This window comes from Apodemus sylvaticus, chromosome 1 (assembly GCF_947179515.1).
Source record: "Apodemus sylvaticus chromosome 1, mApoSyl1.1, whole genome shotgun sequence".
NCBI classification, from domain to species: Eukaryota; Metazoa; Chordata; class Mammalia; order Rodentia; family Muridae; genus Apodemus; species Apodemus sylvaticus.
The window spans coordinates 188690077-188714009 of record NC_067472.1 but is presented as its reverse complement, the minus strand read 5'-3'; the positions used below and the strand labels follow the sequence as shown (position 1 = coordinate 188714009).

The following is a 23933-nucleotide window of genomic DNA, read 5'->3' as shown; positions in this document are numbered from 1 at the left end:
ATGGAGCTAGGAAGAATGTGTGCTAGAGTTCAACCTCATAGCTCACCCTGCATTTTCCTCTTCTCAGAAAGCCCTCTTCCTATTACTCCAGGGCCCCTCTAACTGTAACTGGTCACAAATGTGTATTTCATGGAGGAGGAACTCCAGGGAAGGGGCTAGGGTCATCTCTGCAGTGCTCAGTCCCCTTGAACTGTTCAGGATGACAGGAAACAGGGCAGGCAGCCAACACTTGCACAGGAGGCAGTACAGGGCTAAGCTGAGAGCCGGCATCCAGGCTAGACCTTAGGTGTGGCTGGGCAATGCACCCGGAGATGGGCAGGAATCAGCATGGTCTCACCCATCTGTCCCCTGCACAAGGAGCATCTGGGTTATGTGAAGTACAGAACCACTGTTTAAATACATGTCCGAGTGAGGCACTTCCCCTCCAAGGGCCTCCCGTCCCAATCAAAGGCCAACTGCAGTGACACTCAGGGTTTCAGCCCTGCTTCCTTCCTGGTAAGAGGTGCCATGTCATTTATTGAAAGAAAAGAAAACAAAACAAAACAGGGTAAAACATCTCTTAATAAGTGCAGTTTGCTAAAGTCCCGTTAGAACATCCGGGTATGGGGAAGTGAGAGTAATCAAAGGACCACTGTAAACTCTGGAGGTCTGGCCCTGGACGGGCATGGAGGTGGTGGTGGAGGAGGAGGGACTTCAGGGTCTCCAGGGAGGCTGGCCCCACCCTACCTTCCCTTCACCCTCTCACCCGCTTAAGCCCACCAGAAACTACCAAGACTCCTGGAGTAAAAGGTTTCAAGTTCAATAGTCACACTCTCTCCAAGTACAAAAGCAGTTACAGTCCAACTGAACAGACGCTGTGTGCAAAGTTACGGGGAACTGAGACATCATATAAAAAGTTAGGTTAAAGGTGATTTTGTTGTTTGTTTCGAGGGTGTGGCTCTTCCTCGGTTACCTGAACTCAGCAAAGAAATGGTTATTTGATGAAGTATCAACGGCTGACCCACAGTAAAAACAGACAAATTCTAAAAATTAAAAAAAAAAGCATAATTACCAAAAAAAAGTCACTGCTTCCTTCCTCTGCATTTTGCTTCTTAAACATTTTTTTTTTTTAAGTTTTTGAATTTTTTTTTTTAAATCCTGAAAAGTAGACAGTAAAACAGCTCCTGGAAGAATTTGCAACCAACTGCATGAGAGTCTGGGAAGCCGAGGGGCTAAAAAGCAGAGTCCTACGGAGGGGCAGGCAGGCAAGGGCCTCCCTCCCCAGTCACTGTGGTCTCACTGGTGCCAAGGGAGAGGACTCTAGTTAAAAAGGCAGGGAGAGGAGGGAGTGGACGGGATAAAGATAAAAGAAAAGGTCACTGTTGCCTGTTTGAATCCAGAGAGAAAAATGCCTGGCCTGTATGAAGAGAGAAGCCCCTCTTGAAGAAGTGGGCTAGAGAGAGGCAGCCCTGGGATAACTCTGTCCCCAGCACCACAGGACTCAGAGGGGAAAGGGGCCAAGGCAGGTGCTAGCAGAAGCAGCGGACGAGCCTCTGAGACTCCAGCACCCACTACTGTGTGCTTGCGCCCCCCTGCGTGCTGCCGGAGTAGCCCCCATAGTCGTAGTTCCCGTAGTATGGCGGCCACTGGGTCTGGTTCTGATAGTACTGGCTCCACTGCTGGGCATACTGGGGAGAGAACAACGGTATCAAGTTATCTCTTTGCACTCCAGACTGTCCCTCCTCTCCTTTTGTGGTCCACCCTCAACACATGGGTCCTTTGACAGAAACCAAAGTGCTTTGGAAAGATAAGGGGTGACTTGATGTCACATAAATGGGAAAGCAGGAAATGCTGTCCTGCAGGTGTGGCAGCCTCAGCACTAACCTGGAATAGAACATGGCACCCCTTGGCCATGCTAGAGGTCTGGCTCGGCTAGGTAGGTTTGTTGCATTAGGGGCCAGGGCTACACAGTGGTTATTCATTGGCCATTAAAGACCAGTTTACCAAAAGCTTGAGACAAGCAGCTGCCCATGTTTCAGAATAGGCAGGAACCCATGTCTGAATGCATGCCCAAGAATGAATGCTCCCAGAAGCCTCACTGGAAGGCCCATCTTGCACTCACCTGCTGATACTGGTTATAGCTGGGCTGAGGGTAGGTCTGGGCAGTGGGGGGTGGGGGTGGTGTATAGGGGGCAGGATTGTAGGGGCCATAGCTTCCATAGTTGTAGGCAGGTGGTGGCGGTGGCGGAGGTGGTGGAGCTGTGTAGCCCTGGGTGTAGCCTCCTTGGTTGTAGGGCGGCTGGCTGTAACTCGGCTGAGTAGAGAAACAGACAAAAGCTCCGTGAGACAGACAGCACACACTGGTAAGGACACAGGTTCCTTGATGGAGGCAGGACTGTTCTAAAATGCAAGGACGGGTCTGGGAAGGGCAGCAGCGCACAAGGCATTTCTAAGACCTGCTTCACTGCCTGCAACCATCTCGTACGATCACGCTGTGGAGCGTCTCGGTAGTTCAAGGGGCCTGCGTGCACTGGGCTAGGCACTCAGAGAATGGTGGCAGTGGCCACTGTGAGAGCCGCTGAGAAAAGCAGTGGTGGCAAGTGGATCAGTAACCCATTCAATCTCATCAGCAAGCCCAACATCTTCACTAGCTCTATTTCACATAGACGGCAGCGGAGGCTGGGCTGGAGAGGTGGCTCAGCAGTTAAGAGCACTGGTAGCTCTTGCAGAGGCCCCAGGGTTACTTCCTAGCACCCTTAGAGTGACTCACAACTGTCTGTGATTCTAGTTTCCAGGAACCCAGTATCCTCTTTTGATCTCTGCAGGCACTGCACATAGGCAGGGCACATACAAACACATATAAACACACACATATAAAGTAAATTTAGTAAGTAATGACTCTAAAAAGAAAATCTAAGCAAGGTTGTTGGGCCAAGGCCACACTATTAGAATGACTAATGCAGGTCTGCCCAGTCCCGGAGGCTTCATTAAGCTACAGTACCCATCACCTCATGGCAACTTCACAAGTGATTGCTAGGAATGTTTCTGTCCTTTGTGGAAACAAGAACCAGAGAGGTCAAGCTGACTGTCTCAGGTCACAAAGCCAGCTCTGTTGGCACTAGGCTCTGAACCTCAGTCTTGTCGAACTCCTATTCTAGGAAAGGCGCTAGCTAGGTAGCATCTAGGAGCACTGGTCCGTCTCCTGGCAACTGTTCCCAGCTGCTCCCTGGCATGTAACAGGTACTCAGAGGGCTGGGAAATAAAAAGAGATGGCCTCAGTTCACCAAAACCCAAGCACTGGTTTCCTAAGAAATGGAACAGGGTCTGGAGCTATCAAGGGACAAGGTCCTTATCTACCTTTGGACCCTGGCCTCCAGTGATGGGCAGAAGTTGACTCAGTGGAGTGCTTTCTTATAGACCCAATGAGGCCAGTGACAGAGCTGAAAGACATGATCTCACTGATGGCAGCCAATGCTCGTAGGTACCTCCAGCGTTGGGGAAGAGGGAGACTCTAGCCATGTCTAATGTTTGATACAGCTGAACAGCTGCAAGGGGAAAATGACAGGCTGCAGGGAAGAGCACAGACCCATGGCCACATGTGGTACCTCAGACCTGCGTCCTCTCCTCTACCCAAGTGCATATGCGTACAATCTACACACGGCCTCACCTGTGGAGGGCTGTAGCTGCTCACTGTAGGGGTGCTGGTATTGGCGCTGGAGCCAGGGATGCTGCTGTTTTTGTTGTAGCTGCTGGCTCCCGGAGGGTTCCGAGCAGGGCTGTAGCTGGGTGGTGGCGGTGGTTGCTGTGGTGGTGGTTGTGGTGGCGGTGGCTGTTGTGGTGGTGGCTGCTGCTGAGGAGCCCGGTTATAGCTGCCTCTGTTGTTGGAGTTGTTGTTATCCCGGTTGTTGTTACCCCAGCGGTTTTGGTTGTAGCCACCACCTCCACTGCGGTTGAAACCTACATTGGGAAGTCCATATGTATGAGAGGACTGACTCAGCATGGCTGGCTAAAGCAGTGAGCCAGCCAGTGCAGGCACTCTGCCTGGGCTTCCCCAGGCCCTCAACGCTTCCTTTGCTTGCCCTGACACAGCACCTAGAGTCACTGTTTGCAGACAGCCCTGTCTTCCAGGGGACTGTGAGCAGGCAAGGCTCAGATGTCTTAGATGTGCCCAGCTCTATGTAACTGTCCAACATTAGAAAGGTGTTCAGGAGCAATGCAAGCACCAGGAAACAGCTACAAACTAGTCAGTTACAGTCCAACAGGTGGGCCAGGTGGCCTCTCCTGAGCCATTCACTGTACAACTGTTTCTTGAATCTGTACCCTCATCACACCAAAAACAGGCTCCACAGGGACCCTTCCCGAGGTGATGGTCTACACAAAGGTTAATTTGGTGTCATGAGGTCCCAACATCCTTGGGTCACTGAAGGTCTAGAACATGTCTGATACACAGTTTTAAAGATTTGTTTGAAAGACACATTTTCCCTTGGTGTGTGTCTGAAAGGCCTGGATGCCAACGCAGAGCTGGGGTTCCAGGCAGTTGCAAGCAGCTCAGTGTGGTTGCTGAGAACCAAGCCTGACCCCAACCTCAGGAGGAGCAACTAGTGTGCTTTTAACTGCTGAAGATGTCTCTGGTTAACGTCTGCTAATCCGTGCTCACACTTTACTTCAGATACCAGTTCCACACCACTTACCAAGAATTTGGACTTTAGCTCACCCAACTCCCAGCTCAATTTAGCTCTGTGATCATGGGCAAATTGCTCTAAGCTTATTTCTTCATTTTTTTTTTTTGAACAAAAAGCAGTCCTAATATTTGCCCTTGTGAGATCTACAGATGGATCCTAAGATTCCTCAAAGACCATATACAGTCAGATAGGGAAAGACCAACAAAGAGAACAACATTGTGTGCACTTCGAAGCAGTGAGGTTGGGCACCAGGCAGTGGGAAGGCCTGAGGCGGTTCCCACAGCCTGGCCTTAGAATGAAAGGCTGGAGAAGGTAAACATCTCACCTCCTCGGTAGTTCCCTCCTCCACCACCGCTGCCACCACCTCCGCCCCGGTTCTGGAAGCCTCCTCGGTTGCCTCCAGGAGGGCCTCGGTTGTCATAACGCTGGAAACTGCCGCCACCCCCACGGCCTCGGAAGCCACCACCTCTGTTGTCAAAGCGCTTTTCCGGGGGCGGGCCGGCCTTCCGGCCTTCCTCATTGTACTGCCTCACCAGCTTGTCTGCTTCCTCTCGCTGGAGCTCAATGAACAGAACCTCATCCAGGAAGTCCCCAACATCAGGCAAAGTGAAGTTGGCTAGAGGAATAAAAACGGAGAGCAGGTCAGTGCCTTCTGATGCCTGGTCTCCTCCCCGGAGCAGGAAGGCTGAAGGAATGAGGTTAAGATGGGACCCCAACTGCTTGTTGTAAATACTGGCAGGGGCTAACAGAGACTCTTCCCCAAGGATGATCGGGTCTCTCCAGACTCACCTCAAGGTACTTCAGAGGCAAGTGAAGCTACACCCCCTGAAGAGAGTGAGGCTTGCCCAAGTGCTGGGTGCCAGAGGTGGGAGAGGATAGGCCTTTCGGTGTGGGCTCTACACACACTTTCTCTCCTGACACTCATTCCCACCCAGCCTCAAAGTCCTTCCCCAGACTGAGGCTGGAAGCCTGTTCCCTCACATGTGTGTAACGGGAGACAAAATAGAAACAGAGAACAGACCACAAAGGAGTCACGAGGAGCTGAGAGGGGCCCAAGTGAAGAGACCCTTGTCTTGAGGACGCTGTTTAGATGGCCCCCCAGCACTTATTTCCTACCTTTCATTTCTAAGACTGCATGATCTGGGACGTCTTTCCCTTCTTCATCAGTTCGTTTTATTGTGCGGTCTTTTAGGTCCTCATCAGTTGGACAGATTACAATAGCTTTCCGCTGGAAGCCTTCAAATGGTCTCATTTTCCGTCTCTGGGCTGACCCATAAACATTTGTCTAAGGTAGGTAAGAGGCGAGAGATTGGATATTCAGAGCTGTCTCTCTTGCAGGGTATCATGCAGGGAAATGATCAGAAAAGTAAAATAGCCGGGCGGTGGTGGCGCACGCCTGTAATCCCAGCACTCTGGGAGGCAGAGGCAGGCGGATTTCTGAGTTCGAGGCCAGCCTGTTCTACAGAGTGAGTTCCAGGACAGCCAGGGCTACACAGAGAAACCCTGTCTTGAAACAAACAAACAAACAAACAAACAAACAAACAAACAAACAAACAGAAAGGTAAAATAGTAATCCTTCTAGCAGAGACTCAGGAAATCGTTCTTTTTCATTTTCTAAACTCATGTCCACCTCAGCAAATGAAGAGACTTTGGAAACACAAAGAGGTTGTCTCCAGAGAGCTGCGCTTTCCTTGTTAATCCTATTTGTTACTGGAACTGTAGTTTACAAAACCTTTCTCCTGATCCCAAAGGATTATGTGTTTGTAGTAAGATATGCACTGTACAAGGTATAAAGCTTAAGGGAAGAGTCTCTCCAACCACCTAGCATCAAGCCGTGCATCCCAGAGATAATGAACTATATTTAACATAGGCACTTCTAGAAATACTTATGTTTTGCTTAATATGAACAGAATTCTACTGCATACTCTCTTCTGAACTCATAATTCTCCTGCTTCAGCCTGAGTACCAAGATTACAATTCTAAACCTTATTTCAAAAATTTTTTGAGACATGCAGCCCCAGCTGTCCTGGAACTATATAGACCAGGCTAGCCTTTGCCTCTGGAGTTGCTAAGATTAACGATGAATGCCAATATGCTCTGCCTGTGTTTTTTCTTCTAAATAATCAATGGAAAGAACATAACTCAGCAGTCCTGACAACTGTGCACACTGCTTCCATTAATACATTCTATCTTCTCTCTTGGTCCTCTGAAACACTGGTCTTACCCACAAGGCTACCCAGGGAGACTGACAGGGTGACAGTCTGTGCTTTTCCAAAGTGCAGCTGGCTACTGCTTTGTTTTTCTTCTTTGCGGCAGTAGGCAGCTGCCTCCCGGGCAGTTGCTGGCAGAATACATGTAATGACTGAGAGCAGCAGTGACACCCGTGACCAGCAGCCCCATGTGCCAGGCTGGGCAGGATGAGACAGGGGATTAACACAAAGTAAGACAGCGCTTGAGCAGCTGCTGAGGCAGGGAATGCCTGAGAAGCGGGTAGCTGGGCGGACCGAGGTTCTAAGTCAGAGCTTCAGCCTGTTGTTACTTGTAAAACCAACTCACTGTGAATTTATAGCATTTCAAGTCCTATAAGGGCAAACAGTATTAAAGTCTCATGGCCACTACTTTGAAGATTGAGTGAGTTTGAGTGAACTAAGGCTCACTTAGAGCACGAAACAGATAGGAGCCACTGTCGATAATGGTTGTCACTGGGTGGGTGCTGTGGGCATTTATTCCATGCTGTTGACTTGAAGCAACCCGGACCAAAGGGTTAAGCTGCAGAGACCTCCCAAATCAAAAGACAAGCGAGGCAGGGCAGAAAGCACAGGCTCTGGGGAGAAGCTTCCTGACGAAATCTCAGCTGTGCTACTTAGAATCTGGGAGTCTGTAGACAAGTCCCCTCATTAGTCTGAGCCTCAAGTTGCATCTGAGAGATGAAGATCACATCACCCTCCTGCTGGGTCTGCTAAGGATTTGCAGATGGGAGATTTTGTGGCATGCGGCGAGGAAAGAAGCCAGCACACAGGGTGGCTCTCAACATATGGTCAGCAGGCCCAACAGTGTTCTAAGAGAGGCTTCTCAATACAAACACCAGGAGAGACTCAGTCTAAGGAAGATATGACACAATGGATCCTTTCCAGAAAGGCAGAGGCTGGGGCGCCATAACAGACTGGTGGGAGAGCCAAGCTGTGGGTGTGGCTGTTCTGGTACTAAACTAGCTCCCTGGCTCAGCCCACATGTCAAGCTAAACCTTTTCCTTACTCCCAGGATTCCCTGAAGGAGGCACAGCAGAAGGGGTGAAAGGCATAAACCTACATACTGTGTGTAGCCTGGAGTGGAGCAGGTTATAGTTACTGGGCAGAGAGCTAGGCTCTTGCTGCTGTAATCCTCCTCAGCCCCTTTCCTCAAACAGTTGGCTTCCTTTAGCCAAGCTGTTAAGTTCCCTCCTGACACATAAGCCAGAGGGAATGGTTGGTATCAGGGTGACTGTGGTCCATTCTATCTGGTGCCCAGTAATCCTGTTCTTACTCCTCTAACCTGTGAGGCCAGAGAAACGCATTCTGGTCAACTGCTATGGTAATGTGCCCTGTTGAGGTTCCAATGAGGAAGAGAGAAGGGAAGAAACCTTGGCAAAAGGACCAGTCTCTGCAGCTTTACAAGATGGGAGGGATGACAGCAGAGTAGCCTGCACCCCCAAATGGCTGACCTCTGTCTGGGATGGCTGTGACTCTCGGAGAAGCCAGGTCAGGAGTGTATCTCCCCTGCCGCTTCCTGGGCCAGGGGAAGGAAAGGGGAGCCATGCAAGTGCCTGGCTTTCCGGAGGAAAGGGAACGAACTGCTGGCGACTGTTACCACAGCAAACACAATGAGGTCAGAGCCCTGGGGCGAGCCCTGCACTCTGTGGTCTCTGGGGGCTGGGGGGGTCCTGTGGCTGTTGCTAGGAGACAAGAACAACAGCAAAGTCAGCTTTTCCAGACAGGGATTGAACACCCAACTCCTGCTCCTTCAGTCCCACAATGCTTGAAGATATCAGTTCTAAGAGAGTGGCTGTGGCCTGTGTTCTCGGGCTCCAGACTATGTCCAACCCCAGGAAGTGAGCCGAAGGGAAGGTAGTGGGCCTAGGGTTTTAGACATAGAGTGTCATGTGGGACAGACTGAGGTATGAGGACACAGCAGACACAGATGGGCACCTCTGCTGGCATTCTAAGTTCCTTTAAAAGCCTACTGTCTGATCTGTCCACTCTTTCTTGTTATATGCAACAGGGCCAGTCTGGCAGCAGGAGAAACTTGGCTGGGTCCCAGAGGAGCACATCTGGCAAGGAACGCTTGCTTTGGGTTGAGTGAGGTGAATCCCAGTGGAAGGAAGTATACACGTAGGAAGAGAACTGGTCTGAATGTCAGGAATGAAGCAGGCTCAAGGATCTAGGGACAGTGGGGGAGGAAAGAAAATTCCCTCCAGGGCTTGCTAACAAGAGGCAGTTTACTCTGGGGCCCAACTCTGGCTGGCCCTAGGTTTGTCTCAGGAATAAAATGATGATGACGATGATGTGGTGGCACCTGCTAACAGGTTTGAGAACAGGGAACCAGAACCCAAAGTTTTTTTGTTTTATTTTGGATTTGGTTTTTTCCTTTTTTCAAGACAGGGTTTCTCTGTATAGTCCTGGCTGTCCTGGAACTCACTCTGTAGACCAGGCTGGCCTCAAACTCAGAAATCCGCCTGCCTCTGCCTCCCAGAGTGCTGGGATTACAGGTGTGCGCCACCACCGCCCGGCGTTTTGTTTTATTTTGAGTCAGGGTCTCACATAGCTCTGGCTGGTCTGGAACTCAACTTGGAGATCATTCTGCTTCTGTCTCCTGAGTGCATCATCGTATGCACTACCATGCTCAGCTAGAACTGAAGCTTTGAGTGTAAGGCCCCGTAAGCAAAGTTGTATGTAGCCAACTGACTGACCACTGCTCTGCCTGGCCTAGGCCCAGACACACCTCAAAGAGGGAGGTCCCATGGACTATAGCCCCCAGCTCCAGATGGTTCAGGTGACTTTGTTTTCTCTTAGGACACACAGTTCTTGTTGAACACCCTGTTTCAAATTTCTATGATAGCCTAAGAATGGGCTAGAAACCTCATTCTAGAGGCCTGGCAAAGGTAGACTCTTGGCTGCCCAGCCTCAGCAGGGTTGTACAGGTGAATTATCTTCCAACAACAGGTATGTCTGAAGTTGACACATAACAGTTACAGAAGAGTTAACCACAGGGAATATGACCTAGGTTGAGATTCTGCAACTATGGGGACACCATATGCAGTGCTAGTCTCTTTAAAGATCTACCCTGCCCGTGAGACAGCTAGGCATTGTCAATGTAATCCTCACAGTCACAGCTAATGGTGTGGTAGTGCCAAGATGTGCTCCAACCCTTTACCTACATTCATTCATACAACAAATTTCTCATATTTAAACTTTCTGGAACATACTTTTTGGAGTTTGGGCTATAATAAGAAAAGCCACTGACTTAAAGCCTCTTTCTTGGCCTCACTGACCTGAACGGCAGCTCCTGGCTCTAGCGTTGGGCTAACTAGAGACTGTGTTCTTTACTCTGGAGGGCAGGAGCCTTTGCATTATGGTTGGTCTGGATCCTATGGCCTGACCTGCATCCTTCTGCGAGGTCATCTGGCTGGAGTCTGTGCAGCCCAGGCCTAACTCCAGCTCCTAACAAGGACGTTAACAGCTCTATTTTGTACTCGGCTGAACTGCAGGACAGAAATGGCACATGGCATGCTCACACCGTGACTTCCACTGTTGGCCTATTGGTCAGCAATACAAGTAAAGGACAGGCAGGTAATTCTTTCTGGGAAGTCCAAAAGAGGTTAATACCCAAACCTTAGGGTACTGACACTGTTGCTCGGTCTCTCAGAACATAAGTGCAATGGGGTCTAACAAGGAGAACAGGGCAGAGTGAGCTGGGGAGCAGTGAAGACGCAGCTTGATTGGGAGAATGCTTACTCAGCGTAGGGAAGGTCCTAGACTTGACTCCCAGCACAGGAAGCCAAGCCAAGCATCTCCAGAGAGAAGGCCGAGTAGTTGACCCCGTCTGTCAGGGCTGAGCTAAAGGAAAACCACGGACCGCTTATACACTGTCGCCAAGTGGGCAGTGTAGGATCTTCAATTCACATGAGGACAACATGGTTCCTAGGGATTTCCTTCCCACCACGCCAGCCGCCGATGCTAGCTACCAGCTCCCTACTCATCAGGCTTTTAAAGTCAGGGCACCACTTAAATAGTCAGTGCCACATGCGGAAGGCCCTCAAGCCAGGTTACACGACGGGCTTTACAGTGTCTGTCTGTTTGCTTACAGGTTCCTAAGAAAGCATGTGCGTAAGGCTGAAGCCGGGAACCCGCGACAAGTAAACATGCTCCGCTGCATCTCAGTGGAGCCTATGCAACAAATGCAAATAACACGCTGTGTGGGCAGCGAACATATGAACACACCAGTGGCAGGGAGTCAAAGCTCGATTTATCCCGCTCATTCTTTTGACAATGCTGATAACCACACATAGTATTTTTATTCCAATTCAAAGCTGAGCGAAGCTCACCCTAACTGACACGTAAGCATGCACTCCACACTCACGAGATGTGCTCAGAGAAGCTGGAGCACCGTCAGCCTGCAGAGAGCACAGTGACACCCACACTGCTGCTCGCAGCCAGGCCCTATGGAGGCACGGGAGGCCTTAGGGTTTCCATTTTGCAAACTAGGATGCTGAGATTCACACGATCAGGTTGGCTGCCCACAATTGCACAACTAGTGAGGAGCAGAGTCAGGGTTCAAGCCTGTGAGCCTTAGAAATCTCTGGGTCTTGAGGCTGGAGAAATAGCTTAGTGGTGAAGAGTACCAGCTGCTCTTCCAGAAGACCACTCCCAGAACCCACACAGCAGCTTACAGAAATGTAACTCCAATACCAAAGATCCGATGCCCTTTTCTGGCTTCGGTGAACCAGGCACACATGTAGCAAACAGATATATAGGCAAAATACCTACACACATAAAGAAATCTATGCCTCTTTCATTTGGCTACGGGACTCTTGCCTAAAAATGAATGAGCCAGTAGGTCTGGGTCATGCCCCCAAACCCTGCCACAGATAGGGCTTAAGAAAGTGGACTGAAGGGCCTGTTGCCATCCTCACATATGGTGTACGCTGACCAGCACAGTTGCTACAGAACATTATGAAGAAATGAGAAAAGGGCTGGAGAGGAATCCCCATGCAGTGACTAGGTCTCCTCCCTGCTGCCAAGGACTGCTTTGCAAGTACCTGATCTAGGATGTAGTTTCGTTTCTTTCGGGCAGCAATCTGAATCAGACGGTTGAGGCACTGAGTGGCCTGCTGGATCAGGACGTCCCAGCGGCCAGCATAGTTCCGCTGCCTGCGTAGGCCCATCACCTGTGGGTGGGTGAGAGGTAATGGAAGGTAAGTGGAGCCTGAGGCACAGGATAGCACCCAGAGGCCAGGAGACGAGTAAGGTAAACTGAGGTAAGAACAGGTCATCCTTACCCGCATCTTATCCATGATGGCATTGGTACCCAGAATGTTGTACTTCTTAGAAGGGTTGGAGGCTGCGTGTTTGATGGCCCATGTGGTCTTGCCGGCAGCAGGCAGGCCTACCATCATCAGAATCTACAAGAATAGGACAGGGAAGGGTGCTGTGAAACAGCAGCAGCATGTGGCACGGTGGCATAGCACCACCCTGGCTTGACGGTGCCCATGATGATGACTCTGAACCTCCTGGTTGCCTCTGGAAAATGGAAGTAATAGCATCTATCTCAGTGTTGCTGTTGGGAGTCAAAGACACAAGGCTTGTCAGATTCTGAGTCTATGGTCTGGCACAGGCAAGCACCGAGTCAAGTCCCAGGGACAGCAGTTACAGAAGGATATGAAGCAGCCACTGGCAAGGGAAACCCATGACCTGGCACTGAACCATCGACAGGTATGAGAAATGGTACAGTCTTAAAGAGTCTAAAACAGGAACTGAAGTGTGCCCACAAGGTCACAAATTCTATTTAATAATCATATTTAGGATTCAACAAATGCTACATATAGCCTAAATGCACAATAAAGGGAATGACTCTTCTAAAGCCATTAAAATGTTACAAGTCAGAAGACGTGGAGGCGCACTATAGTCCCAATAACTCGGGAGCTGAAGCGTTAAGAAAACTGGAGTTTAGGGAGTCTGAGGCCCACCTGAGTAACATAGTAAGACTGTCTCAAAAAAGGTATAAAGGGAGGTTTTTCATGCAGTGGGACAGAGACCATTAAGTAATGCTAACTCTAAAAGGACAGGATATCAAATTGCTTGTCATGAGATCTCAAGTATATGTAGAGAATGTCAGAATCATGATAAACTCCAAAATCTTCAAATAATTACTTGCCACAAATTCCCACAGAATTACTGTAAAGTTAAGATTTCTATATATTGGGCTGGAGAGATGGCTCAGCTGGTAAGAGCACCGACTGCTCTTCCAAAAGTCATGAGTTCAAATCCCAGCATCCACATGCTGGCTCACAACCATCCGTAAAGAGATCTGACACCCTCTTCTGGCATCTGAAGACAGCTACAGTGTACTTACATATAATAAATAAATACATATTAAAAAAAAACAAAAACAAAACAAACAAACAAAAAAACCCCCAAAGATTTCTATATATTTCTTAATTTTCTGAAACAAACTGCTTATTATGAGAAATATATATCTTAAGAAAAAAGTCACAATTACATCATCTGGAAGATCAGGGTAGGGCTGCCATGAATTCAAGGCCAGCCTGGGCTCAGAGACCATGGTTCATTAAAAACAAACAAATAGAAACAAAAGTAGTCCACATGGCTACCGGAGCCAAAGGCCACTTGTTGAGTTTCTAAGTGGGAGGCTGGGGTTTCTTAGCCGGCTCCAAGAACCCTGGGTGGCAAAGCGCACTGCTGTCCTGTCTGTCCTGCGATGAGGAAGCCTCTTTCCCCTACTCAGGCCTCGCCCAAGAGTAGTGTGGTCACTTTCCTTTGGAACTTCAGACTCAAAGCAGCTTTTCAACTCCAATCTCAACCAAGGAACTGGGACAAAGAAGCCATGGACCCGAGTTTACTCAAGTTTCTGTTCCTTTCCCAGTAGTTTGTGAACTACTTAGTATTTCTCCTCTGCCTTGGGTGGCTCTGGAGGAGGGGCCCCGCTTACCTCGCACTCTGCCTTGCTCTTTGGTCCAATGGTGCCCCGTATCCGCTCGCTGAGGGGAAGGTGCTGGATGAATGTGAACCCTGGGAGAACAGAACAGTAGGGCTCTGCTCTTTGCCCAAAGTTAAACTCCACAGCACAGTTCTTCACCAGGACGTGCGGGTAGAGGGCCTGACCCCCTAGGGCTTCTTTCTGGATTCGGAAGGCAATGCCCATCCACTTGCCATTCTTGGTAAAAGAAAGCTCCACATCATTGCCACATTCAAAGTCCTAGGAGAGAAATCCGAGAGTAAGCTGGTGTGATGGTGGAGTCCCACAAGAGCAGTAAGCTGGTGTGATGGTGGAGTCCCACAACTGCAGTATCTGGAAGGCTGAGGCAGAAGGAACAGGAAGTTCATTCAGACCAGTCCAGGCTACTGAAATCTTGTCTTAAGAAACACTAACTGTAAACTTAGCTAAAGGCACCAAGAGCCTCAATGTGAGAGAGTCAATTCAGGGAGTAAAATGGCCATTTTTCTGGACCCCAGGCATTCTCTCTTGGTATACACACAAGTTAGGCAGCATCAGGAAAAGCTCAGAGACATTTTACCTAAATCCTTTCTTACTTAAGATCTGGAAGCTGGTAACATATGTGAGTCTTGTGCTTAGGCTGAGGTAAAGATGAAGGTAATCTTGCCTTGTCCCTGAAACTGACAAGGAACAGACACAGAGATAAAAGAAGCCAGAGCAGGCACTTTTCCCAGCTGCGTGCAGCTCTACATGAGGACAAGAGGATACAAACAGGTGCATGCTCTTGCCTACTCAGCACACATTCCTAGAGTGCTCACTCTTCCTGGTACATGCTGTTGATGTGGATCCCATGGAATTCAGGGGTCAATAGAGAATCAAACAAGGAGTCTCAGTATCATAATTCAGTAAAATTACTCCTGGGTTTCTTGAAGGGAATTTTTAAGTTAGGTCCTGACTGACAAATGGAAATAAGCCACGAGCACAAACCTTGTGGTAAGAGATATCCAGGTCAGATGCCTTGACACACAGAAGGCAAGAGAAAAGCAAACTCGGACGTGCTCACAAGGATCCCTTCATTCAACTGCTTACTGAGTTTCTGAAGCTACAGTGGATCCTATTTTATGACCTAAAGCAAATTATTTTATCTTGTTTCTCTATGAAAGAAAAAAAAAAAAGGCCAGATGGTGGTGGTGCACACCTTTAATCTCAGCACTTGGGAAGCAGAGATTGGAGGATTTCTTGAGTTTGAGGCCACCCTGGTCTACAGATAGTTCGGAACCATTGCTGGTAATGAAGCAGACATAACACTGACTTGTTTTAAAGTGAAGAGCAGAGCCTGGCTAAAGCTGCTCCAGGAAGACGCTGTAGGTGTAGTGAAGCTTCAAAACTCAGGGTGAGGCAGCAGCTCAACAGAGTCCACGGTCTGCTTTCCGACAAAAGGCATAGGGTGTAGGATCCTTTCTGAGACTAGGAGACCACCCAAGTGTGGTGGTCTTCAATGAGTGTTGGACGTGTCTTTTTCTACAGAGTTCTCCATTCCTCTATCAGTATCCTTCATGCCAGCTAATACCTTACACATCACAGGTAATGACTATGCTCAGCAGACACACCAACACAAGCCCAGCACAATTCTGCACCTAGTACAGTATCTGCCATTTCCCATGTAGGGACAAGTGGTTTCAGCCACTTTTGCTCTGGCATGGAAATGAATACTTCAGGGGTCACCTGGCCTGGGCTCCAGCTTTATTAGAAAAACCACCACAGTGTAAGGAAAGTAGCACCCACAGCTAACAAGTGTACCTGCGTAGCTCTCTGTCTGAGGCAGGGCTGCTAGGCAGCTCCTCTGCTGTCTTCTAGGCTGCAGTAACTCTACTTCTTATCGTTGAAATGCACCATCTGCTCTCTATTTGGTCCTTTCTCGTTCTCAGTTGAGGACTTGAGATCTTACACAAATATGTTCTATTTCCCCAGATACTGATTTTTATACCCCTTCAAACCCCTGCTATGAACCGTTTTTAAAGTTATAACAACCTGTGATAAAAACAAATCGTATGTGGAATCTTTCTTTAAACAGAGCTAGATTTTATTCAAAAAGTTTGACTACAAGTTTCAGTATGAATGTTAAGGGAGAGAAAGATGCACAGGAAAAGCCATGTTTGTAACCATGAGTACGAGTAACTTTTCAAGAGCAAGCTCCTTGCTGGCATAGTGGCTCACACCTGCGATCCCAGTGCTAGAGAGGGAGAGGGAGGATCAGGAAAGCAAGGTTATCTTCAGCTACAAAGTGAGTTTGAGATCATGTCTTAAAATACCAGACTGGATGTGGTGTGTGCACTTTGAATGCCAGCACTTGGAAGGCAGAGGCTGATGGAGCTGTGAGTTTGGGGCACACTGGTCTACACAGTGAGCTCCAGGCTAGCTGGGGCTACACAGTGAGAACCCTATCTCAAGAAAAAAAAAAAACAAGAGAACCTGGGTGACCGGTACTGTCCTGGGTTCAGTTCCCTGTACTTACATGGCAGTTATAAACTCCAGTTCCAGAGGATCCGTTGCCCTCCTCTGGCCTCCACAGGCACCACATGTATGCACATGATGTACATACATATACAAAGGCCAAATACCCATATACATGAAATAAAATAAATCTGGGCTGACAACGATGACTTTGTGGTTAAGAGGACTCGCTGCTATTGCAGAACACAGGTTCCGTTCCCAGCACCAGACAGCATCTTACAAACTCCTATGACTCCAGTTCCTGGTGATTCTCTTCTGGCCTCCGGGGGGATGCCAAGCACATACACAGTACACATATACATTCATGTGAGACCACTCAACTCATACACATGAAAGACAAAGGAATCTTAAAAAAAAAAAAAACAAAAAACTTTAAAAATGCTAAAAGCAACAAAACCTCCTTTGAAATCTTTAAACTAAATGGAAATGATCTACCTGACACAGGATAAAAGCCATTTTTATACTGTCAACTTCAACTTCTTAGAAGAACAATCCTATGGTTAGCTAGTCATCAGCATCTGAAAATACAGAGCTGATGAGTTAGCAAGTCAGGTGCTACACAGGAAGCTTGAGGACCCAAATTTGCAGCTTGCATACCCAGGCCCAGGCGGGTGATGGCATGCTCCTGTAACCTATGAGGGCCAAGCAGGAGACAGCAAGATCTCTAGAGCTTGCTGACCAGCTAGCTTTGCCAGAGTGATGAGCTCCAGGTTCAACGAGAGACTGACCTGTCTCAAAATAATAAAGTGGACTGCCAGATTTTTTGGCATATGCTTTTAATTCCAGTACTTCGAGAAGGGGAATCTCATAGTTTGAGGCCAACCTAGACTACACAGTGAAACCCTTGCCTATAAAAAAAGATGGAAGTGTAGAGTCTTATTGAGGTGCCATGCCACCTGGCAGGAACTTGACATCGACCAAGGTGAAGTTCCTCTCCCAGCCTTTGAGTGGGAACACCTGTGTCAGCCATGACCCCCTTTACCTAGGGTGAAGCCCATTGTTCTTCAAGGACCTGCGGTGTCCTGAGAAACACTAGTGACCTGCAGAGCAACTGAACTGATTCTGCTGAGAAGCTTCCAGCCTTTTCCCCTGCCTATATATATTGGGAGTTCTTCATTAAACTTTGAGACCTTGAATAGCAGGTGCTATCTTGGTCTCCGTCTCTTTTTGCCACCTTCCCATACATCCCCAGCTCTCCTTCCAGGTAATCCACTTGCTGTAACTGCGATGTAACTGAGGAAGACACCTACCATCTATCTCTGGCTTCTACACATATACACACAGAAAAATGTACACTCGTGCATGCTTATTCTCTGCCATACCCAACTTACAACCAGAAGTTAACTTAGGAAGAAATAGTACACATATAGCCCATGCGAATGCAGATGTATGTGAAAGGGCTCATGTAAGCACGGCAAACGCTGTTCCTGTGAGGAAGAGGGTCGACGTGCAGGGCCACAAAATTATCTGAGTAACCATGGCAAGTGTCAAGAATGGCCAGTATTTCCTTTGGTATTATCTCTATCTCTACCAGCAAACAACTGTCAGAGAGTGACAGGAAGACTAGCTTCCAAAGGAGGGTATTCTGGCACCTGTTATAGCGGATAAATCTTAAGACACAGAACTCACTGAATGGCCACAATGAAAGATGAAGGACCTCCCCCCAACTATGGTGGTGAAAAACAATGACTACAGGCAACACACACACAATAAGCCCCAACAATCAAAAAACAAAATGCATCTTTAGGCGTTCGTACAAGTAAGATCGTAAGATACATAGTTTAACATCCACTCTCTTGCACTAAGATACAGAAGCCCTCAAGCAGGAGGCTCGGGTGTGCAGCTGCAATGGGTGGAGGTAAGAGCTATGCATTCTATTTAGAGTTCTTGCTTCTCTCTTTAAATTATACAAATATTTTAAAGATGCTTCCGAGTTAGTGCCATATCACTCGTGTGGACATTGAAAATTTGCCAGGATATACTAGTAAATGGGAAAGCCATAAGATTTTAAGACTAAAGCCAGGCAGTGGTGACACATGTCTTTAATCCCAGCTCTTGGAAAGCAGAGGTAGGTAGATCTTTGTGTTTAAAGCCTACCTTGTCTACAAGCGAGTTCCAGGATATCCAGGGTTACACAGAAAAACCCTGTCTTAACCCTCCTCTAAAAGATTTCAAGACTCTAGAATATAAGCAAAGCAATTTTCATTAAAAAAAAAAAAAGTTTTATTAGAAAAGCAAAATACGGTGGTGGATGCCTTTAATCCTTGGGATAAAAACATGGGGTTGCAGAGGCAAATGGAGTTTTAAGAGACAGAGGCCACCCTAGTCTATATAGCAAGCTCTAGGCCAAACAGTTAGACCCTGTCTTAAAACAAATACAATACAACACACACACACACACACACACACACACACACACACACACACACACACCCCCCTAAAGCAAATGTGGTAAAGGTACTGAAAAATTTTTCTCCTTATTTTTCTAAAGTTTTTTTTTGGAGGGTTGGTGGGGTCCTTTGTGCTGTTACTTTCTTTTTAAAATTTTTTATTGATTTGTATTTTGAGTTTCACATAGCCTAGGCTAATCTTAAACTATGTAGCCAAAAATGTCCTTCCAGTTATGGTCCTCCCCTCTCTGCCCTCTGAGAGCTAGGCTGCAGTCGTCTCTCTGCCCAGTCTCCTATGATGCTGGAGAGCACACCCGGTGTACTCAACAAGCACTCTATCAGCCGAGCTGCTCCCCCAGTGCCTCTAGGTTTTCCAAATTAAAAAAAAAAAAAAAAGGAACTTTTAGAAAAGGAGTTCTGTGAACAAGTAGGGGAGCCTGAGAAGCAATCCTCGGGCAGTCCCTTCCTCTGGGGCCTCGTGACAGTTTGCAAGGCTGCTTGTAATCACCAATGCTAACTGTACGAAGGGGTGCCACTGTGCAGCACCTGACATTCTGAGTGTTTGTAATGGGTAAGAACAAGAGGTGAGGGCAGAGTGTGAGGGAGGCTGACAGGGACATTGTCTAGAGCCATGAGCCTCAGAGCAAGACTTGAGCTCAGCACGTCTGGCCCCAGAGCCACTCACTGTTCTCCAGAACTAATGCAGCAGCACAGGCGCCCTCCACCTCATGCTTCTGCTCGGCTAGAGGGCAGTGCATGATGGGATGTCAGCTCAACTAAGGTCAGGTTAAAACAACAACAAAAAAAAAACGTTTGGCACATAAGGTGATGCCAATGGGGGCTAAAAGCTAACACAATGCCTTTTGAAAGCACATTGGCTGTTTCCTAACAAAGGAAGACATTCCTAAGTTTGATTAGAAAATCTGTCTGTGGTAACCACAGATAGAGGGAGTTGTGTAGACTTAAGCCTCTAATCTTCATGATACATCAGTCAGTTCTGCATAAGGACAAGGATGGCAGGATCTCAAACAAATCAGTAATTCCTACTCTGGAGGAGACACTATCAACCTACAAAAGAGACAACAACACATGGAGATAGTGGCTGAATAAACGTAGACAAAGGATACAGGTATCCAAAAAAGTCTACATCAGGCACCTGGCCTGCCAATTCCCACAGGCTGCCAGCACTCACCGCAAAGCAGCCAATCACATCGTTCTCTGCAAATTTGTCTCCGTAGTTTTCAAAGCGGCTATTGGTAGACTTCTTCCCTGTGCCTCCATAGCCATAGGAAAAAGGCTCTTCACCTGAGGGAAGGCACAGGCAGGTTAAAGCATTGATGACTGACTTAATACCTTCAAGCTGCCACAGACTTTTAATCTGAAGACAAAGTCACTTTCTTTACTGTTTTGCTTTGAGACAAATCTCACTGTGTAGCTCTTGTTGGCTTGAAACTCACTTTGTAGACCAGGCAGGCTTCAAACTCACAGAAGTCCACCTGCATCTGCCTCCCAAGTACTGGGATTAAAGGTATACAACACCGTGCCTGGCCATCACCTGTATTTCAAAACTAAGAAAAAGATAAAATGAGATGGTCTATGATTTTTGTGGACTAGGTCTTGCAGAACACCCAGGCTGGTTCACACTCAACCCTCCTTGGATATAGCCAAGACTGAGTAATCACTGCACCTGGCTCTGACCTATGATTTCTTTGTGTTTTGCTGAGATTGGGTCTCACATTGCCCCAGCCAGCTTCAAACTCATTAAAGAACCAGGTCTGTCTTCAAACTCTGATCTCTCCATCTCCACACCCCAGGAGCTGGGATTCCAAGTGTGTGCCACCACTCCTGAGCTCTTCTTTTAAAAACTTTTAAACATTTTTACTTATGTGTACATGTGCCTGCCTTGAATTTATGTACGTCTTCTGGTTACAGGTGCCTGGAAGCTGGAAGGCACCGGATCCTCTCAGACTCTAGGTTACAGGTGTTTGTGAGCTGCCTGGTGCAGAGGCTGGGAACCAAACCTGCATCCTCTGTAAGAACAGTAAGCACTTTTTTGTTTGTTTTAAGGACACAAATTATTTTTTTAAAAAAAATTTTTTTACGTACATTATGGTTTTTCTGTATGTGTGACTGTAAGGTGTCAGATATCCTGAAACTAGAGTTACAGACAACTGTGAGCTGACATATGAGTGTTGGGAATTGAACCCTGGTCCTCTGGAAGAACAGCTTGTGCTCTTAACTGCTAAGCTATCTCTCCAGGCCCTGTACTCATGATTCTTAAATAAAGAATGCTACTACATATATAAATAAACAGTAGCAGTTATTATCTTGTGAAGTGGGCATGTACAACAAAGAGGTCAGATGGACCTCTTGCAGGGTCAGTTCTCTTCTTCCATGTTTACCGACACAGGTCTTCCTCAGGCCTGCGTACCATGTGCTCTTACTGGTTGAGCCTTCTCACCAGCCCTTACCAGCTCTTTTACCTGCTGTACCATTCTGTGTGTGTGGTGCTGAGGATTAACCTCACATACCTACTTTTAAGGATTTGTCTACAGTTGTCAAGTAATTACAAGAATAGGAACTGAAGCAAAACCATGAAATTAATTTAAACAAGCTACAAAAGGAAACTTGTTAAATAAACACCATAGGGTTGAGATATAAGCCAGTACAGAGCACCTGACTACCTGGCTTTTGTGAGTCCCTGGGCGCGACTCCTAGCACCCACCACAGAACAAAAAGATGGAAATTGCTACAGAATGCAAAATTATGCATTGGCCAAGAAACCATATTTGTTTCCAAAATTTGGCCCATAGTATATTAAAAGAAATCAGCATGAAAGTTCACAACATGAGCCAGTTTGCGTATGCATGAAAGGCAAGAGCAATGTGCAGAATACAGTCGCTGGCCCTGGCAGCCCTGCTGCTTCTGCTTTCACTTTAAGTTCTACAATGGACAGAAAATCATAAAGAGCAGGGCCTACACATTTACTTCAGTATGGTGTGAGTAGGGATGGTTTCAAATAAAGGGAACAATTCTCAAAGAGAATTTTGGACCCTCTGGTAAAAGACAAAGTAAAAGAATTAACTCTGGAAAAAAAAAACAAGAGTTGTTTCTGACAGGTTTCAGCTGAATCTAGTCTTCCTGAAGCCAGGCAGTGACCTGAAATTAACAGCTGCTCCTGTCTCCACCCCTGGAGTAGGTGTGTGTGGAGTCCCATACTGGGAAGAACAGCTTAGGAGACCTGGGAACCCAGGGTCAGGGGCTATCACTGTCTACGGAGGGCTGCCTGGCTGACCTCTTCTTACCTAGCTGAGTGCTGCAGGAGTCCAAGGACCAGCCAATACGGACAACGTGGGGGTCGGGCTCTGTAGACGGAAGGTGCTTCACGGAGATTTCCTCATTGATCTAAGGACAGAACACAAGAAGGCTCAGAATCTTCTCTTAAAGCTGGTGGATTATGAGGCAATGTAGGAAGTAAGTATATCAGTAACAGTGATGGTCCTGGACTGGTGGTTCGTGCCTGTAATCTCAGCACTGAGGAGGCATAACAGGAGGAATGCCACAATTTGAGACCAGCTTGAGTTACACAGTGAAGCTGAGACCAGCCTAGGCCAGTGAGATCCTGCCTAGATAGGATGGATGGATGGATGGATGGAAGGAAGGAAGGAAAAGGAAAAGAAAAAGGAAAGGAAAGATGACTTGGTTGCTAGATCAGGAACGGCTCCCAAGAGCCTTTTGTTACAGCAGGGCCCCCCAATATAGCTCTCCTTTGCAGTTTTATCCTTGTTGCAGGGGGAATAAACTTTCATCGGAGAAAGCACCTGCAGAGCAGGCATGAGGCTGAGTCCACAGCGTCATAAACACAGAAGAGCTTAAATGCACATGCTTTGTAACCAAGTCCTTCTACATCACCCCAGGGGTTCGTGCATGTAAATGTGAGCTTACACGGACATTCTTCTTATAAAAGTCAGGAAGAAAACCATTAGTAGGGAACCAGGCACATTATGGTACAATCAGGCCACAAAACAAATTTAAAAGATGAGGCAGGACTAAGGTAAGAGCACGGAAAAATGGTCAAGCACAGCAGCAGGTACCGGAAGCAGGGAATGAAAGCATCTTAACACCCGTGCTACCCTGTTCTCCCTTGGAAAGTCCTTTCCATGGAAAGGACAGGGATGGAGCACAGAACACTGCCTGCTTTTGAATTACATACTCCTTGGGATCTAATTACATCATGATGGCTCCCAGATATCCCTATCTACTGGAACTGGTTTGTAGCCTTAGAAAGATACCACATTCTTTCAGACATTTTTCATATATCTATATCTGTGAAATAACAGTTCATCTTATAATCCACTGATGAAGGCCATACAGTTTAACAGTATTTCTTTAACTGGTACTTTAAATACTGTGTCTTCAATTGATGGTGTAGGTCAGTAAAAATGAACCTATGTCTACTGTACCTCTAGGCTGGGGTGTGAGGATATTCATCTCATGTTAAATGAATCCTTCATTTCATGAGGATTACTGGATAATCCGCACGAGAAGCTCAGCACTTACTATGTGAAGGACTCTACAGGTACTATCATAAATACGTTTGGATAGACAAAGAACACACAAGAATTTTTATCCCCAATGCTGGGGATGGGACTTACTTCCTTAAACATGCATTTCCCCCAAGCATTACAGCCCCTGCCCAAAACTGTTAACATATGTGACCTTGGGGAGGAGGGGCTCACAGAAAGGACATGCTAATAACTTCTGCCTTTTTTTTTATTTTATTTTTTATTTTTGGATTTTTCGAGACAGGGTTTCTCTGTGTAGACCAGGCTGGCCTTGAACTTAGAAATCCTCCTGCCTCTGCCTCCCAGAGTGCTGGGATTACAGGCGTGCGCCACCACCGCCCGGCAAACTTCTGCCTTTTAATTCCACCCCCTGCAAACTGAATACCATGAACATGCACTGTTCTCATACCCTGATATGGGGCTTTGGTAATGGGCCACACGGGCAGCCCGTGCCCGGCTCCCTTCTAGCTTCCCTTTAAGCGGTGGTATCTGAACCCACTCTTTTTTGAACTACACTTACACAATTATGCATGGGAATGCTTGTTGTTTTGGGAACTGATTCTCTCTTTCCACCATGTGGGTAAGGAGACTGA

The 23933-nt window shown here is 47.4% G+C and overlaps 1 protein-coding gene across 2 annotated transcripts in view; it reads right to left on the bottom strand.

Annotated features, from left to right (window-relative positions):
* Positions 1-489: 489 nt before the first annotated feature.
* The window catches only part of Hnrnpul1 (heterogeneous nuclear ribonucleoprotein U like 1), a 33965-nt gene continuing 10521 nt past the window's right edge, over positions 490-23933 (bottom strand). For both annotated transcript variants that reach the window (XM_052168669.1, XM_052168680.1), the window contains exons 6-15: positions 22081-22180; positions 19968-20080; positions 13866-14132; positions 12196-12318; positions 11956-12084; positions 5778-5946; positions 4987-5277; positions 3647-3936; positions 2102-2293; positions 490-1667 (exon numbers count right to left, since the gene is read on the bottom strand). In XM_052168669.1, the coding sequence (XP_052024629.1) occupies positions 1551-1667; positions 2102-2293; positions 3647-3936; positions 4987-5277; positions 5778-5946; positions 11956-12084; positions 12196-12318; positions 13866-14132; positions 19968-20080; positions 22081-22180 (1791 nt within the window). In that variant the 3' untranslated portion in view covers positions 490-1550. The remainder of the gene's footprint in view (positions 1668-2101; positions 2294-3646; positions 3937-4986; positions 5278-5777; positions 5947-11955; positions 12085-12195; positions 12319-13865; positions 14133-19967; positions 20081-22080; positions 22181-23933) is intronic.